General features: G+C 35.1%; 3 protein-coding genes across 4 annotated transcripts; 1 reads left to right on the top strand and 2 right to left on the bottom strand.

The window, feature by feature from the left end:
- Positions 1 to 84: 84 nt before the first annotated feature.
- LOC109161637 (transcriptional activator Myb-like) lies at positions 85 to 1,444 on the bottom strand. The gene is made up of 2 exons (XM_019310126.1): positions 926 to 1,444; positions 85 to 847 (listed from the first exon to the last, which is right to left on the bottom strand). The coding sequence occupies exons 1-2, from the start codon at positions 1,176 to 1,178 to the stop codon at positions 306 to 308; spliced, it is 795 nt and encodes a 264-aa protein (XP_019165671.1). The 5' UTR covers positions 1,179 to 1,444; the 3' UTR covers positions 85 to 305.
- A 3,474-nt stretch (positions 1,445 to 4,918) lies between these two features.
- Positions 4,919 to 6,509, bottom strand: LOC109161772 (random slug protein 5-like). The gene is made up of 5 exons (XM_019310274.1): positions 6,393 to 6,509; positions 6,123 to 6,299; positions 5,920 to 6,018; positions 5,600 to 5,842; positions 4,919 to 5,422 (listed from the first exon to the last, which is right to left on the bottom strand). The coding sequence occupies exons 1-5, from the start codon at positions 6,453 to 6,455 to the stop codon at positions 5,051 to 5,053; spliced, it is 954 nt and encodes a 317-aa protein (XP_019165819.1). The 5' UTR covers positions 6,456 to 6,509; the 3' UTR covers positions 4,919 to 5,050.
- Positions 6,510 to 16,501: 9,992 nt separating this feature from the next.
- Positions 16,502 to 17,986, top strand: LOC109161582 (membrane steroid-binding protein 1-like). Of its 2 annotated transcripts, XM_019310046.1 has the most exons (3): positions 16,502 to 16,903; positions 17,286 to 17,509; positions 17,544 to 17,624. In XM_019310046.1, the coding sequence occupies exons 1-3, from the start codon at positions 16,602 to 16,604 to the stop codon at positions 17,546 to 17,548; spliced, it is 531 nt and encodes a 176-aa protein (XP_019165591.1). In that variant the 5' UTR covers positions 16,502 to 16,601; the 3' UTR covers positions 17,549 to 17,624. The 2 variants fall into 2 exon arrangements, with proteins under 2 accessions (XP_019165591.1, XP_019165590.1); XM_019310045.1 differs by having other exon boundaries at positions 16,504 to 16,903; positions 17,286 to 17,986.
- The last annotated feature ends 309 nt before the right edge of the window (positions 17,987 to 18,295 follow it).

The raw sequence follows: 18,295 nt of genomic DNA on the forward strand, positions 1-18,295 counted from the left end.
CAAAGACTGCTTGGGCTGTGTCCTTTAGCATGAAAATGGGAAAGATGGAGTCAATTACATCACTAATTTTAGGGGAGTTAAACGTTGAAATGAATGGGGGGTTGGATTGGGTTGTTGATGCCTCATTTTTCATCTCTATAGTGACATATACAAATGTTATTCGGATTGAACAACTAAGATAGATAGATTCAGAGCATCCAACCCATTTTTACCTTAACTATCATCATCATCATAGTCATCTTCTTCTTCCAACCAATTAACCAAACCCCAGTCCAGGTTTCGTTTTTCCCTGGGTTTTGGTTTTCTCAGTTGGCTCCGACTCCTAGGAAATCGAAGAAGAGCATTTTGTTGTTGTCATAAATTGCAGTCTGGTTTTGTCCACACATCTCTGCTTCACTGCCAGTGGTGTTGTTGTTCGCTACTGAGTCAGGCGAGGACTCAGGCCGCCGGCCACTTGCCTCTGCTGCTTTCACGCCCTTCAAGGATGAACCTGCCATATATAACGCCGAAGAAGATGAAGTAGAGAGGGAAAGATCTGTGCAAGTAGAGGCGGCGGATTCATCGTTAAGGTTGTTAGAATCCATGGTATTATTGTTGTTGTGGTTTCTGGGCTGTCTCCGCCTGGCGCCGCCAGTGGTTTGGTGTCTGTGGAGGCGGGCCATGATGACATGCCAGTGGTTCTTGACGGCGTTATCCGTCCGGCCAGGGAAGAGGCGGGCGATGATAGCCCATTTGTTGCCGTACATGCGGTGCGCCGCCCGTAGCCTCTCCTCTTCCTCCTCCGTGAACGGTTTCGTGTTTATCCTCGGGTCCAGCTGGTTGAACCACCTCAATCTGCAGCTCTTCCCTGTTCCATTTCATTTCCAATCTTAACTTAACCAACTAATTATATATGATTCCTTAATTAATCACCGTATTTACGTACCTGATCTCCCAGGAATCTTTTCAGCAATCAGGTTCCAGTTCTGCGGGCCGTGCTTAGCAACGAGCTCTCGCAGCCTGCCATCTTCGTGAGGTCTCCAATGCCCCCTGGCGCAAAGCCTGTGCGTTTGGTCGGCGCTTCTCTTCTCCGGTTCTTCTAAACCCAACGCCGCTCCGAGAGGAGGAAACCGGAGGTCCGGCGGCGGGGGAAACCGGAAAGCACCGGAACTACTACTCTCAAATGCTTTGAAACTCATTTCTCCGGCAAACTCAACAGCAGGAAATCGATCAGAAATAAACTCGGTTATTCAAGCCAGCAGTGACATGTGGTATCTGATGTTCAAGAACCTTCTGCTCCAGTTCTTTAATGGTTTTTCAGAGAGAAAGAGAGAGAGAGAGAGGAGAGGGAAAACAGGTCTCGGGTATGAACGTCCAATCTGAGGGTGATGCTAAAAAAGGAATGAAGAAAGAGGAAACAATTGTAACGTTCAAGGCAAACGAAAGACGACGAGCAACGTACGAGAGAGAAAAAAGTATAAAATTATTAGTATAAAACAAAAATTTTTAAAAAATCCACTCAATATAAAATACACACGAATATAATGTGATTTTTTAATTCAGAAAATAATTTCTTAATAAATAAATAAATAAATAAATGGCTATATTATTCTTACATGTTAAATTTTAAATTAAATGATTCCCTACATTAAAAAAAAAAGTGTAAATCTTGTGAAAAATAAAAGAGTAAATATGAGCTCAATTTGGTAACATAGTTAACTTATCAGTTAATTTTAACTTATTTAATCACTATTAGCTGTTTGATTTGATTAAACAACAAATATAAGTGTTTGATTAATTAACTTTTTTATAATAGTTTATTGCTCCAAAATAATAAAATTCAAAAAGTTATTGAAAGCAGCTTGTTGAGAAAGTCATTTTACATGTAACCAACTATAGTTAATAGTTAATAGTTAATTTACCAAACATCTATCTACAATCAGCTAGTGCTATCAACTAATCAAACTCTCTAATCCAATCAGCTACCAACTATTTACCAAATACGCTCATTGTGTAAGATTATTTTACGTGAAATATGTAATATTTTTTATATTTTCATTAAAAAAATTAAACTAGATAGTATTACACGAGTGTTTTGTCGGAATTTGGGTTGTATTTTCGTAGAGGGTGACGGAATTTGTGAAGTTTAAATTGGGAGTCACCCACAGATTGAGTATTCTGTATTCACCAACTCCGTTAGCATAGAAAAGATAAAAAAAAATGAAATGGTGGTAATTAAAGGAAAAGAAAAAAAAATAGTCCGTAGTAAATGTGGAAGTAAGTGTAAGCGTAGGAACCGAGAACCGCTCGTGTGGATGGTGGGACTCCCAAGTCTCACCACTACACGCTGTTGGACTTTGGAACTCTTGTAACTCACCCGGCGTCACTTCCAACGTCAATACAGATTCTCCTCTCACAAACCACTTTTCTCTCCCTATTTTTTTTTTTTTTTAATGTGATAAAGTATGTTTTTAAAGAATAAAATTATGTTTATGGATATATAAAATAAAGGAAAAAAAGTTTAAATAGGCTATGAACTTTATTCAAAAAGTTAATTAAATTTTTAAAATTTTAAAAGTTACAATTAAAATTAAAAATATATTATTTTAAAACATTTAAGTCTATGAATTGATTAATAACTTATACTTACAGGTTACCTAGGGTTCCGACGATCGTTCTTATACTTTTCAATAATAATCAATGGCGACTAGCCTAAGAGAGTTCAAACTTTTATTATTTAATACAATATTGTTATTGTAATCTTGAACTACTAACAACTTTGCTTATTCCATTATTTTGTGTAATATATTCTACTTTTCATAATGTACAAATTATTTAATATATGTAATTATATTAACAACGTGGAGGGAAAAAATATAGTAAAATTAGAAATAATTTGCAAACGAGTTTAAAGTTTTCTAATTTAATACATTATGTTATTGTAACCCTGAACTACTAAGAACTTTTCCTATTTCATTATTTTGTGCAATATATTCTACTTTTCACATATAATCTACAACTTATACTTCAATATAATTACGAGAAAATTTCAATTCGTATCTAAATGTTGATTATGGGTGAATGCGACTTGTAATCATAGTTGAAAAAAATCATAAGGACGTCAACCAATCTAGATTCCTCGTAGCTGACACGTCAAAAAAAAAAAAACCAATAAACAACTCTCACATGAACCTTATAGTTACTAAGCTCTATGTGCAATCTATATTTGATATATATATTATGGTTATTGCATGCCAAATTGAGTTATACTATATGGACTTCCTCACATTTACTCTATGATGTGGTTAACATTGATATGTTATTTTTATCTTGTGGATCTCAAGAAAATGTCTACCTTAAAATTTTAAGTAAGTCAATCAAAGTTTGGAGTATAAGTAGTATTTTCCTGTCAAATTATACCAACATTATTATATGCTTTTTATATATTTTTAACATTTCTGTAAAATGTATTATAAGAAACAAAAAGAAAAAATGATTTTTTTTTAAAGGCAATTGGTTGAGCAGTATTGAAAAGATATAGCGGTAGGTCCGTAACCGTTATGAGAGGGGGAGGGGTCACGCGAAATACATTATACTGAAACACTGAGGTGGCACACGTACATAACAACAACCTTTTCTTGTTTTTTTGCCAACACAAACCTAAGCTAAGGTAAAGGTATTCAACGGAAACAGTGGGTTTTGTTTGACTGATGCGCACGTGAGGGCACTGCACCACCTTTATCCCTCACATTTCTCTCGCACCCACACGTTTTGCATTTCTTCTCTTGCCAGCCCCTGAGGCCCACAAACAAAAGTGTTACATTACAAATAAAATTTATCCAAATTGTCATTTTCTTTAGTACTATTGACTCTGTTATTATTTAGTATATGTTCATAACTATTTTTATCAATATCATCTTTATTGTAATTTATTTTGTACTACTAGACTACCAGGTCATTGGCTTGTCCTACCTCCTAAATTCTTAAGTACAATTTAATGACTATGGAATTATTTTTTAAATTTTTTAATCAAGTAAACCTTAACGTGCTGCTATATTTTGACTCTCAATTTTTGATAAGCTTGTTCATTTATTACATTTAAAAAAGAATAATCTTTTTTTACTATAAAAGATTAATATTATAGAAACTCTAATTGTGAAACTCAATGGTTGTTCATACAATTACCAAGTCCTACCAGAGTGTCCTTGTGATATATATATAATAAGTTTACATGTAAAGGTTGAAGAAGATGGGTTCAAGCTTGTTGTTAGAGATAACGTTCATATAAAATAATATTGTTTACTAAAGGATTAACATTATAGGATTTTTTTTTTTTAAAAAAAGTTTAATTATGAAAGTAGAAGGGTGTTCACGCAATTACCAAGTCCTAGAAGAATGCACTTGTGATTTTTATCATTAAGGATGGTTTGCTGAAAATATTTTAGGAGGAATTGAATTGAAATTTTATGGAAAAATACTTATTAGAGAGATGAATTTTATTGTTTGATTGATAGAAAAAAAAAAAATTATTGGGAAGATTAGAATTGTTTTTTGGAAAAAGATATGAAATGCATGTGATATTCCGTTGATGAGAGGCAGGCAGGGCGGGGTGAGGGCTCCACTTCCACCCCACTCCACGTTGGCAGTTATGAATGGTGTCTCCAGCTGTACGTGTGGCTTTTGTTTCTGACAATCCCACTTTGGGAAACCGTTCCTCGGCTTTTGTTGAAGACCGACAACCAAGGTTTTCAATTTATCGGACCCAGATTATTTCTCGTTCCTCGATCCGACAAAACATAACCTTGCCTCGTTGGAGTTTTTCAAAAATTAACACACCTACTCCTACTACCTATATTTTTAATCACTTAATTAATTATACAGTTGAAAAAAGTAAATAAATAAATAAAAACAAAATTTGATTTCAATCCTCAAAAATGGAGTTGGCGCATGCATGCATTCATGCATGCTCTTTATTGCGGTGCATTATATTTAATTTCTACTTTTATGTTAACGTACGTGTGAGATGAATCATATAAAATTGAATTTTCATCCTGTATGTGTTTTCTAATTTCTAAAACCGTATATGCTGGACGCTGCTGGGGGAATTGTCGTCATCGGAAGAGTCGTCGTCATCGTCATCGTCTTCGTATAAGCCGGCGGAAGGGGACTCCGGGCTGAGCGGTTCCGACTGGTTCTGGACGTTTTGGTCGGACGGCAAAGGGGCGCCGGATTTGATGAAGTCCATCATCTTCTTGTCGTCCTCTTTCATGCGCTGGGAGTGGGTTTTGTAGTCAAAGCCCTGAGTGCCGCAACTCCCTCCAAACGCCGCCTCCAACTTGTCTTTCTCGAACAGTTCCTCCATTATCTTCCTGCTCTCTGGGTTCTCAGCGTACACGAATCTCACTTTCTTGTGCGTCTTCCGCTCAAGAAATGGCTTCACCATCTGCACCCATTAGATGCAATAATTAACTGAATGTATATAATATGTTAATTGCAGACACATAATATGTATAGCATATACTGTCAAGAAATGCTTCACCATCTGCACCCATTAGATGCAATAATTAACTGAATGTATATAATATGTTAATTGCAGACACATAATATGTATGGCACGTACTGTCCAGAAGGACTCGAAGAGCTTTGGTGGGTTGTAAAGAATAGCAAGGGCCAAGCGCTCAGGGTAACGGTTTTGTAAGACACGGGCTGTTTCCTGGGTTGTCTTAACTGAAATGCTGGACATGTTCCATCCACAAAAATCAATTAGCCACACCATTTGCTGCTGCCCCGGTTTCAGATCCAGTACTGCATTCTCCATGCAGTACACCAAGTACCTGATTTGCCCATCGGTCTTGCTTGTATTCTGCACACCCAAAACCAATAAAAAATAAAATTATACGTGGACAAAAATAAAATTGAATTCATATTAGTATAATTAACCTGGAAGCCTGGCCTCATGACAAGAACGGTGCGGCCGATCTTGTCAGTGTAGTGGGCTTTGTAAACTTTTCCAGTCTCTCCTTCACGGGCAATGTGTTCCTTAATCATCAAATCAAGAAATGAAATTAAATGTGAAGTCTATATATGATTAGTATGTATAGGGACGAAGGTAATTAATTTAAGGAGTGATATATATTATATACCCATCGAATCATCTCGGGCTTGTAGTCCATCCGCCATTTCAAGGTTTCTTTGAGCATCTTGGCAGCCTTTTTTGAGTTCCAGTTCCTAGCTCTCAGAAACCTTAATATCGACGCGTCCGATGACATTGTCGGGAACTTAGTCAAGGCAGGACCGATCAACCCCCTGACCTCACTTATCTATATAAATTGCATATATGCATGCATCACATGAATGGAGTTGCTTAATTATAATATTATTAGAAGGAATTGAAGTTATTAGAAGGAACGTACTTTTGCTTGCAGATCTGCTTGAGTGAGACAGGGCGCAGGAGCTCGCAGTTTCAAGGAGGCCATGGTAGACGACTCGACACGACACAGCTTACTTTACTTGGGTGAAGCTAATTATTAAGGAAAGATGAAAGACGAAAAGAAATTATATTTGAAGGAAGATTATTCCAATTGAGACGACACAGATATGATGCAGAGAAGGAGATAATAACGACAGGGTTAGAGAAGAAAAAGCGAAGAGAGCGCTAGAGAGACGTTGAACCGGAGATGTGAGCAAAAGACGGCGCCACAGAATTGGCTTTCCGACACTGTCGCTTAACCTACGGTAAACTCACAGACCGTTGATATCATTCACCAATCAACTTCCAATTGAAGGAACTACGCACGCAATCCCTCCCTCCAAGTTGTCGTAATTACGATACAAATATTATTATTATAAGGAGACAAGTTTGTCCTTTTTATTTTATTTCTTTTGAAAATTGTCTTTTTTTATTATTTTTTATTTTTAATCTTTGTTGCGAAATAAAATTGGGGATGGTTGTTGGGTCTCCATTGCCGTTTCACCAACTTCTCTCTTTCTCTTAACAAGGAATGGTTTTATCAATCATACACTATCAAAAATTTGAGCCTTATTTAATATTTAGATACATTAAGAATGAAGTTTTTTGTGTCAAAAATGTTGTATACAGACCTTTAATTTCCATGCATGTATTAAAGACAATTGAGGATATGGTAGTTCCGACTCAATGGGTCAAATCTAATGGGCATTGGCTAGCAGGAGCAATATATCCAACTTTAGGATTGTATTGTTAGATAATAAATTGAGTAACATAAACGAGTAACGTGACTCGTAATAGCGGAAGCTTTAGGATTCTTAATGTCTCTAGCCATAGTTGTTGGTGTTGTCACGGGAAGGTAAACCTGCAGAATAAAAGTTAGTGTTTTGTCTACCACTTTTCTCTCGAATACCTGATGGTGCGTGAATTCTGAACACGGGAGTTGTGAGAGGACTGTTTTGATTAGAAGCCTACATACCATCAACGTAGGCAGATATTCACTCAATATCTTGAGTTGCCTAACAGATTAAGTCACTAATTGACTCAATCTCCTACTTGGACCACAGCCACCCAATAATACAATATATTATAATTAGGGAAAATACTTACATGTATGTGATTCTTCAATTCACGCCTTGGGAGTTGATGAACACATTGAAAATGGAGCAAATCGACTCGGAGAGATGGAGCATTATTGAAGACCCAGCGCCCTAGGATCAAGCACTGCGCTTGACCCAAGTCGTCTAGGCAAGGCCTCGGCCGACCTACCTGGGTGTCCAATCGTGAGACCGGGCGCGGTATTGTAACCATCCCCCCTCTTTAGGGGTTGTTATGGCCGGGTCTCCTTTGAGTATAAAAGTATTTATTTTGTCCCTTTAGGACATCATGTTCTATCTTGTTTTAATCTACTATTGTAATAGCATTACACACGTGGTAATTAGCTCACCCGGAATATAAATAAACAATGAATTGAAATTAAAGACATTTGTAAAAACAATTGAAAGTAATGAGATGAAAGGAAAGTAACAAAAAAGACATAAAGTTGGTTAAGAACTAGGAAAGATGAAATTTGGAAATTGCAATCTAAAGTTGAAAATGTTTTTCTATTCTTCGTCAAAGTTGGATTGATTGTAAAAGAGAAATGTTTGGAGAGGTCCTAAGAAAATCTTAGAAAGAGTTAAGAGTGAAAAAATAAAAAATTCTCTACAAATAACTGTCTATCCTTATTTATACTTTTCAAACCGCACCATAAATAACAACTTAAAAGACATTCTAAACGCATGGTCACGGTTGCGATCACACCATGATGGGAGTGATAGCGTTATCAACAGCCATCGTGAGTGCTTACAACTTCCTCTTTTAATTTGCTCTCCAACTTGGCCCATTGTCTCGTGTTGCGCCTTTATGCCTTTGTCTTGTGCTTCCTAAGCTTGCCTTTTCTCATGCTTGACCACTCTTCCTTACCTACAATTAAAACAATGCAAGTCAAAGTGATTTTCAACTCAAATACATTTTAAGATCAGATACACGCCAAATGCAATTAAATGAAGTGCACCACTAGGCCAAATTATCGATTATTATTGTCTTACACTTAGTTCTTTCTATCTATCTGAGTGGTGTTAAATGTGTGAGTTGGCTTATCATTTGTCTCTGGTTATTATTTAGAATTGAACTAGGAAAGCTTAATTAACATATGAAAAAAAAAAAAAAAACTCATTCTAACCCACAACCCCAAAAGTTTTAATTTTTTTCTTCAATTTCTTTAGTTCAAAGTTATTACATTTATCAATGTATGATTACGATATGCAAGGGTGTTCAATTGATTAACCGTTCAGTTAACCAAACCGTTCAAATCGAAATTTTTAAAATTTTAACCGTTAATCGAACTGAACTTTATATTACCGAATTAACCGAACCGAAATTTTTTTCGGTTAACCGATTAACGGAATTTTTTAAATCCTAAAAATAATACATATAATAATAAATCCATAAAAAAATACAAAAATAATATCATAACAACATTAAAAATTTATAGGGATTTTACATATTAGATTATATATATATATATATATATATATATATATATATATATATATATATAATTTCGATTAACCGAAGTTTCGATCCGAATTAACCGTTAACTGAAAAAGTTCGATTAAAAAACATTTAACCAAACTTTGTTGGTTCGGTCGATTAACCGAAAATTTACCAAAATTTAAAAAATTGCACACCCCTAACAATAGGAGTCAAGTTGGATCATACTAAACAATATATAAAAAAAAAAATTGCTTAGCCCACAATCCATTTTTTTTTAATTAAGTTTTTAAAAAGAGTTATTACATTTATCAATGTCCAATTAAATATAGGTTACCCTAAGCAGGACAAAATAATAAAAATCTTCCCAAAATTTTGTAAAAATACTAAATTTTTTTTCTTCAATTTGTTTAGTTTAAAGTTATTATATCTATCACTTTATGTATTTATTTTTTATCATAATAAGTTACAATTTAAAATTATTTATTTACATCTTTTTATTGTACTAGTATTTGTCCCGTGCGATGCACGATAAATATGTTATAAAAATATACCCTATATGAGGTTTATTCATATATAAAAAAAAATTATTATTTAATAATTATGTGTGAAATGCTATGATAAAATTATGAACATATATAAATATATTTACAATTAAAATAAGAATTGATATTTAAGGTGGGTGATTACTACAAATCTTAAACTATATTAAAAATTTAGTACATAGTATTTAATATTACAAATTTTTAAGGACTTAGTAAACTACAATAGTACTCTAGAAATCTCAAAGGTCTAAAATTTTTGATCCGCGGTGACTCTGAAAATTGTAATTCAGTTACTATTGTAGTTTACTAAATTCTTAAAATTTTGTAATATTAAATACTATGTACTAAATTTATAAGATTGACCTCATTAGAATAATCTTAATTGTGTTGTAAATATTTATATTTATGGCCATTAAACTATTTAGACCTTTCATTTGCTTATCATTTAATCATGTATTGATGTTGTGTACTTGAAAGGTTGTATATGACCACTATATAAAGTGAGTGAAGATGAATGAAAGGGACACACTTACATGATGGTTATACTATAACTTGGTGTTCTTCTCCTCCTCCTTTTTTCTTCTCTTTACATATACAAACACACACACACACACACACACACACACACACACACACACACACACACACACACACACACATATATATATATATATATATATATATATATATATATATATATATATATATATATATATATATATATATATATATATATATACGCAATTCCGGGTGTATAATTGTGCAAGCATCATGCGGGGACTAACGAGTGAATAGGCCAAAACTTAACACGTTATCAAGCACGCTCTTCGGTGAACGGCATTGGTTAATTAGTAACGAACAACCACTGTTCGAGAAGTAACCCCGAAGATCTTACAACATTACAAAGTTGTTGTTCGCACAATGGAGCATGAACCAACATTGTGTTTGGTGGATAGTGCAACCACGCATACTATCCTAACGGATATGAGGTTTTTTCGTACCTTAAACAAATCAAGTAGTAATATTACTACCATTTCTAATGATCAGGTACAAATAGTGGGCTCCGGAAGAGCATCCATCATCCTCCATAAGGGTACAAAGTTACTAATTGAAAATGCTTTGTTGTACCCTCAATCTAAACGAACCTTGCTGAGTTTCAAGGATATTCGTTCAAATGGTTTCCATATTGAAACCAAGACTAAGAACAAAGAGGAGTTCTTGACCACGACTCAGTTGATCACTGGTCAAAAGCGGGAGGTTGAGGAACTTGCCTCTTTATCCTCTGGGTTATATTATACCTATATACAACCCAATGATTCATTTGTGGCACTTACCATGAAACTAAAAAATCCACATTCTTTTCAAATGTGGCATGACCGTCTGGGTCATCCTGGGCAGAATATGATGGGCCGGATCATATCTAATTCTGCTGGACATAACCTGTCTAGATCTCAGGTACTTTCGCCAAATATGTTTACATGTGTGGCTTGTGCGAAAGGTAAATATATTGTACGCCCGTCGCGTACTAAGGTTGGACATGAATCACCTATATTTCTGCAGAGATTGCAGGGCGACATTTGTGGACCTATTAGTCCACCTTCTGGACCATTTAGATATTTTATGGTCCTTATTGATGCTTCCACTCGTTGGACTCATGTTAGTCTACTGTCCATGAGGAACAAAGCTTTCGCTAAATTTGTTGCGAAAATTATTGAGTTGAATGCCCAATTCCCAGATTATCCCATTAAATCAATAAGAATGGATAATGCTGGAGAATTCACATCAACGGCTTTCAATGATTATTGTATGGCCTTGGGCATCAAAGTGAAGCATCCTGTACCTTATGTCCATACTCAGAATGGCTTGGCTGAGTCTCTGATTAAGCGTATTAAATTAATCGCTAGACCATTACTGCAGAAGTCTGGTTTACCAGTCTCATGTTGGGGACACGCAGTATTACATGCTGCAGCTTTAATTCAAATCCGACATAGTGCATATCATGATTATTCCCCCTTGCAACTACTACGTGGCGTAGAACCTAACATTTCCCATCTACGTGTATTTGGGTGTGCAGTTTATACCCCCATACCACCTACAAATCGTACCTCCATGGGCCCGCAACGAAAACTAGGTATATATGTTGGTTATGAATCTCCTTCCATCATTAAATACCTAGAGCCCATGACAGGAGATCAGTTTACCGCGAGGTACGCTGACTGCATTTTTGATGAAGATCATTTCCCGGCATTAGGGGGAGATAAAAGACCTTATTTAACGAAATGCCGAGAAATCTCATGGGATGAAAATGATCTTCAGTATCTAGACCCACGTACTAGTCAAACTGAACTAGAAGTTCAGAAAATTATTAATTTGCAAAATTTAGCAAATAACCTGCCAGATGCTTTTACTGATAACAGAGGAGTGACTAGGTCCCATATCCCTGCTGTGAATGCTCCTTCGAGAGTTGAAGTCCCCGTGGGACCAAGTATGCACACTGACACTCCCCATCGCCAGAAGCGCGGGAGACCACTTGGTGCAAAATATTTAAATCCACGGAAGACGAGAATTGGTAAAATATCTCAGTCACTCCAGAAAAATGTTAACCGTCCTGAAGACGATCGTCCCGAAGACGGAGAACCCAGTGAACCTGCACGTGCTTTAAATAACACGAACACTGGGAAGGCGGAACATCCAGATCAAAATATTTTGGGAAATGACGATGATCTGGTTGATGTCAATATAGAAACGACCATAAATTTTGTTGATACAGGAGAAACATATAACAGAGATTTAATAGTTGTCGACGACACTTTTACCTATGCAGTTGCCTGTAATATTCCACAAAATAATCTGGATCCAGAACCAAAGTCAATAACCGAGTGCCGGAAGCGCTCTGACTGGTTGAAGTGGAAACAGGCAATTGAGGCATAGCTCAACTCGCTTAATCAAAGAAAAGTTTTTGGTCCCACCGTACTTACCCCAAAAGATGTGATCCCAGTAGGATCCAGGTGGGTATTCGTACGGAAGAGGAATGAAAACAATGAGGTGGTTAGATATAAAGCGAGATTGGTAGCTCAGGGGTTCACGCAGAGACCCGGAATTGATTTTGATCAAACATACTCTCCTGTTATTGATGGCATCTCATTCCGCTATTTAATATCATTGGCAGTAAGTATGAAATTAGATATGCAGTTGATGGATGTAGTGACAACTTACCTTTATGGGTCACTAGATGCTGATATATACATGAAAATACCCGAGGGTATTCAAAATTCCAATATGAGGGATAAAGATCGAAACATGTATAGCATCAAACTTCAAAGGTCATTATATGGCTTGAAGCAATCTGGTAGAATGTGGTATAACCATCTGAGTGAATTCCTCCTGAAGAAGGGATATGTTAAAAATGATATTTGCCCTTGTATATTCATTAAGAAGTCATATAATGGCTTCTGCATTATATCTGTCTATGTCGATGACATGAACATTATTGGAACAAAGGAAGACCTTATAGAAGCATGTTCATGCTTAAAAGCAGAATTTGAAATGAAAGACTTGGGAAAAACCAAGTTCTGCCTCGGCCTGCAGATCGAGCATCTTCCAAATGAAATTTTCATTCACCAAGCCAACTACACTAATAAATTATTGGAGAAATTCTATATGGATAAATCTCATCCCCTTAGCACCCCAATGGTGGTCCGATCCCTTAAAGCGGAAAAGGACCCATTTAGACCTAAGGAGGATAATGAGGAGGTTCTAGGACCTGAAGTTCCTTACCTAAGTGCTATTGGAGCCTTGCTTTACCTGGCTAATTGCACAAGGCCTGATATTGCCTTTTCAGTGAATTTACTTGCTAGATTTAGTGCATCTCCGACCAGAAGACATTGGAGTGGAATAAAGCATATCTTTAGATATCTCCAAGGGACAAAAGACCTTGGTCTTTATTTTGAAAACAACCAGGACATTACTTTGAAAGGGTATTCAGACGCTGGTTATATGTCTGACCCTCATACTGCTAAATCGCAAACTGGTTATGTTTTTCTTTGTGGAGGTACAGCTATATCTTGGAGGTCCATTAAACAGACCTTAGTTACTACCTCATCTAATCACTCGGAGATAATTGCTTTATATGAAACCGCACGCGAATGCGTATGGTTGAGATCACTGATACAGCATATTCATCGCTCATGCGGAACAATGAGCAATGTTGATTCCCCGACTGTCCTATATGAGGACAATGCGGCATGTGTTGCACAGATGAGTAATGGGTACGTTAAAGGAGGTCTTACTAAACATATTGCTCCTAAGTTCTTTTACCCACATGAACTCCAGAAGAGTGGTGAAATACTCATTGAAAAGGTTCGCTCTAGTGAAAATCTGGCAGATTTGTTCACTAAGTCCCTGCCTACATCCACTTTTGAGAAGTATGTTTATAAAATTGGGATGCGGAGTCTAGGAAGACTGTTGTCTTCAGGGGGAGCGATAAACTCGGTCTAGGAGACTTTTAAATCCTGAAGATGATGCCCAGAAGACTTATGGTTGTACTCTTTTTCCCTTAGCTAAGTTTTTTTTCCCACTGGGTTTTTCTTAGGCTAAGGTTTTTAACGAGGCAACCGATGCAACACATGATTGATACTACATGTACTCTTTTCCTCGACTAGGTTTTTTCCACAGGGTTTTTCTAGCGAGGTTTTTAACGAGGCATGAGTATAATTATTTAATGGCCAATGGGGAGTGTTGTAAATATTTATATTTATGGCCATTAAACTATTTAGACCTTTCATTTGCTTATCATTTAATCATGTATTGATGTTGTGTACTTGAAAGGTTGTATATGACCACTATATAAAGTGAGTGAAGATGAATGAAAGGGACACACTTACATGATGGTTATACTATAACTTGATGTTCTTCTCCTCCTCCTTTTTTCTTCTCTTTACATATACAAACACACACACACATATATATATATATATATATATATATATATATATATATATATATATATATATATATATATATATATATATATATATACGCAATTCTGGGTGTATAATTGTGCAAGCATCACGCGGGGACTAACGAGTGAATAGGCCAAAACTTAACAAATTGAAGTTTATTTGTGAGTTTTTGGATGGATTGGATGAGGCAAGAGAGATGAAAATGGATTAAGGTTAATTTGAATTTTTATGCACCATATAATAAGTAAATAAATAAATTTTAACTATTATATAACCACTAATTTTTTACGCGCATTGCTCGATTGAGATAATGCCTAATGTTTTTTTTTTATTTTTTTTTATTTTTTTTTATTTTAAATAAGTACTTTAAACTAAATCAAGGTAAGTACTTTAGGTCATTTTACATGTTAATCTAATCAGTTAATTTTTTGAAATATCTTTTTACCAACCGTTGATATAATTCGCTGGTCAAATCCGCTAACGCTAGCCACTAACTGCTGATTATCGAACAAGAACATTGCGAGGTAATATGATTGACTTTATTAATTAATTATATATATATATATATATATATATATATATATATTTATGGTATTAAAAAAATACTTGGTAAATAAATATATAGCATTATTTTGTATTATAACTTTAATATTTAATTAAAAAATAGTACACAAAAAAGATAATAGACAATGTAGTGAATATAATCAATTGATGAATTTGAATGTAAAGAATTTTTAAATTGGAGAAATGTAAAGACAATATAACTAATTGAAATTATTTATCTTAATTAATTTATTGATAATTAATAATTTTTTTAATAAATACATTGTAGGGACAATGTAATGAATATAATCAATTGATGAATTTGAATGTAAAGAATTTTTATATTGGAGAAAAATAAAGACAATATAACTAATGAAATTATTTCTCTTATTTAATTTATTGATAATGAATAATTTTTTTGAATAAAGACATTGTAGACACATAATTTTAAATTAAAGGAATGCATATGTATTATTTTATGTTATAGCTATTAAATTATTATTTAATTTAATAAGAGTAAAATAGAGTACTAATTATGTCAACTTTGATTGGGATGAGGTTCAAACCTAAAACCTTTTTATTGAAATCAATGGATAAGTTAACGGTGAACTAAGAAAATTAACGGAAAAAATAATATTTAACGGAAAAGTTAACGGAAAGTCATATTCATTAAGGATAAATTAGGAAATCTTAAGAGAAAATTAAAATCTGATCCATCTGAGCCATTCATTTGATTAAAAAAATTTGATCGCCATTTTTTCTACCCATTATAGGCCTAACTCTTTTGGGCTCTTATTAGTATAGCAGATATGGTTTCTTAACTATAATATAATCATATGGTTTGGTGAGCAATTATTGTTACAATAATTGCTCACCAAACCATATAACTATATTATAGTTAAGATTTATTGTTTTTTTTTTTTTTTGAATGCAAGATTTATTGTTAATCTTTATAATTATTAAAAAAATTTAATTTATAACTTTTTAAAAATAGAAATAATTATTATTATCAACACTAAAATCATTAATATTTATTAAAAATAAATAATAGTTTTATGTTATACTTTAGAAAATAAATTTTTTTGACTTTCAACTAAATATTGAAAAATAAAACATATTTTTCAAAAAATAATTTCCAAATCTTTAAATTGGCTCAAAGTTTCATTTTTTTTTTTTGAAAATGGCTCAAAGTTTCATAATTATTAAAATTTTAAAAATTTGTAATTATTATAAAATTGATCTCACCAATTTTCTTTTTATTCTTCAGTAGTGCAACACGCACGCGCACACATATATTACTCTGTATTTGTTTGTCTAAGGACACAGATTGTTTGTACTTTTTTTCAACAGGCTTTCTTTATTGTCGTGTTTTTATTTTATTGTACCTAATTTTTCATTTGATTGCATCACTATTATAATTTATATTACAGCGTGGACGGCGTGGTGACCCGGTGAGTTGTAGGTGGATCGGTCCAACTCGGTAGGTGGATTCGGCCTTGAGACGCCACCTATCACTTTAAAACAATCCAACAACTTCCTTCCTCACCAACAAGCTTGAGCTTGAGGGGAAAAATGGCCCTGAATCTATGGACGCAGCTCACGGAAGCTATCTTCCAGTACACTGGCCTGTCGCCGACGGCGTTCTTTACCATTGCGGCCATGATGGTGGTGACTTACAAGGTGGTTTGCGGGATGTTCGGCGCCGACGATGACGACATGTATGTGAAGAAGGCCGAGGAGGCCGCCAGCCGCCAGCAGCCCTTACATATGGGCGATATGACCGAAGAGGAGCTTTTAGCTTACAATGGCTCCGATCCTAAAAAGCCCTTGCTCATGGCTATCAAACGACAAATCTACGATGTCTCTAGCTCCAGGTATAATTCTCCCCCTTTTCGCTCGCTATTCATACCCCAAACTCATCGAATTGATAAATCTGTATACTGGAATTTAGCCCTTGTTTTCCATTTGATAGAGATTGGAAATCCAGGAACAAATATTTGTCTAGCTTCAGGAACAATATAATATCTGCAGAAAGATTAATGGAGAAGCCAAACCTATAAAAAGATTAGGGCAATACTATGTAATCAAGTAAAATTAGATTGATTTTAATATATTGCTGTGATTGTTGATTTTTGTCCTGTTTCTTGTTTTATTCTTAGTTTGATAGATAGGATCAGTTGATTAATCTTCTAAGAGACGAACTACTACATCATTGAATTAAAAATAACTTAAAGTTTTCTTTGGTTCAATGTTTAGGATGTTCTATGGTCCTGGTGGGCCTTATGCAATGTTTACTGGGAAGGATGCAAGCAGAGCCTTAGCTCAACTGTCATTTGACCCTAGAGAGATTAATGGGAACCTTGAAGGCCTAAGTGATGATGAGCTTGAAATTCTGCTAGACTGGGAGTATAAATTCATGGAGAAGTATGCTAAGGTGGGGCAGCTTGTTCCAAAGAAGATGGTCGGTGAGTTGCTCGAGGGTAAAGAAACTGGCAACAAGGTAGTGGGAAGAAGTATAAATGACGAAAACCATGAACACGATAAACTCCAGGGAAGTAAAAACAGCAATGAAGATGATGAAGCACAACCAGAAACTCAGTGATCAAGATGTGGTTCCCTGTTGTCCACTTGGTATGGCTTGGTAGAAGGAAATGTATACATAAAGATCAGAGATGTAGTTAATGGAGTTATTGTTGATTAGTTGAGGTTATAAGCTACAAAGCAGAACAAACAATTTGTTAATAGTTCTTCTGAACTGCCATTGTGGCTGTGTATTCATTCCCTACTACCTAGTCATTACTAGAGACTCAAACACACGGATTAATGAAATGGTATTTCACTATTGACATCAAACCTTGTTATTTAGTGGTGTCAACTTTAAATTTCATAGGAGAGATTTTAATTTAGTTTTTATTCATCTCGGTTGTAATTTAAAACGAAAAAATGTATTTGTAGTCTCTCAGTTGTTCCCTGTTAGTTGTTTTTAAGGGTGAGCGTCTTCTAACGGAGAACAGCTGCCAATACTATATGTAAATCCCATCTTCCACTCCCTATAGCAGTCTCTAATAGCACCCCGGCAGTTAGCTTTCTCTGTAACCATCCACGTTGACTTTCACAAACTCTTGCAGAGGACTCATCCAACACAGCTGCTTCCCGAAAGAGTGATCTGATTGTGACGAGAAGCCTTTCGCCCTTCCAAAGGCCCTGCTTATTCATCTTCCTGTGATCTGATCCATGAAATCTCAACGCTTAACATCTTCTTAGAG

The sequence above is a fragment of the Ipomoea nil genome, unplaced genomic scaffold (assembly GCF_001879475.1).
Source record: "Ipomoea nil cultivar Tokyo-kokei standard unplaced genomic scaffold, Asagao_1.1 scaffold2926, whole genome shotgun sequence".
Lineage (NCBI taxonomy): Eukaryota > Viridiplantae > Streptophyta > Magnoliopsida > Solanales > Convolvulaceae > Ipomoea > Ipomoea nil.

What these genes read in the sequence shown, in the direction of transcription:
- LOC109161637 (XM_019310126.1), bottom strand. Translation starts at nt 1,178, where the DNA reads ATGAGTTTCAAAGCATTTGAGAGTAGTAGTTCCGGTGCTTTCCGGTTT. An exon ending in AAAGATTCCTGGGAGATCAG is followed by an intron (nt 848 to 925) that starts GTACGTAAATAC and finishes GAAATGGAACAG; the next exon opens with GGAAGAGCTGCAGATTGAGG.
- LOC109161772 (XM_019310274.1), bottom strand. Translation starts at nt 6,455, where the DNA reads ATGGCCTCCTTGAAACTGCGAGCTCCTGCGCCCTGTCTCACTCAAGCA. An exon ending in TCATGAGGCCAGGCTTCCAG is followed by an intron (nt 5,843 to 5,919) that starts GTTAATTATACT and finishes TTGGGTGTGCAG; the next exon opens with AATACAAGCAAGACCGATGG. An exon ending in TCTTCGAGTCCTTCTGGACA is followed by an intron (nt 5,423 to 5,599) that starts GTACGTGCCATA and finishes TAATGGGTGCAG; the next exon opens with ATGGTGAAGCCATTTCTTGA.
- LOC109161582 (XM_019310045.1), top strand. Translation starts at nt 16,602, where the DNA reads ATGGCCCTGAATCTATGGACGCAGCTCACGGAAGCTATCTTCCAGTAC. An exon ending in TACGATGTCTCTAGCTCCAG is followed by an intron (nt 16,904 to 17,285) that starts GTATAATTCTCC and finishes TTCAATGTTTAG; the next exon opens with GATGTTCTATGGTCCTGGTG.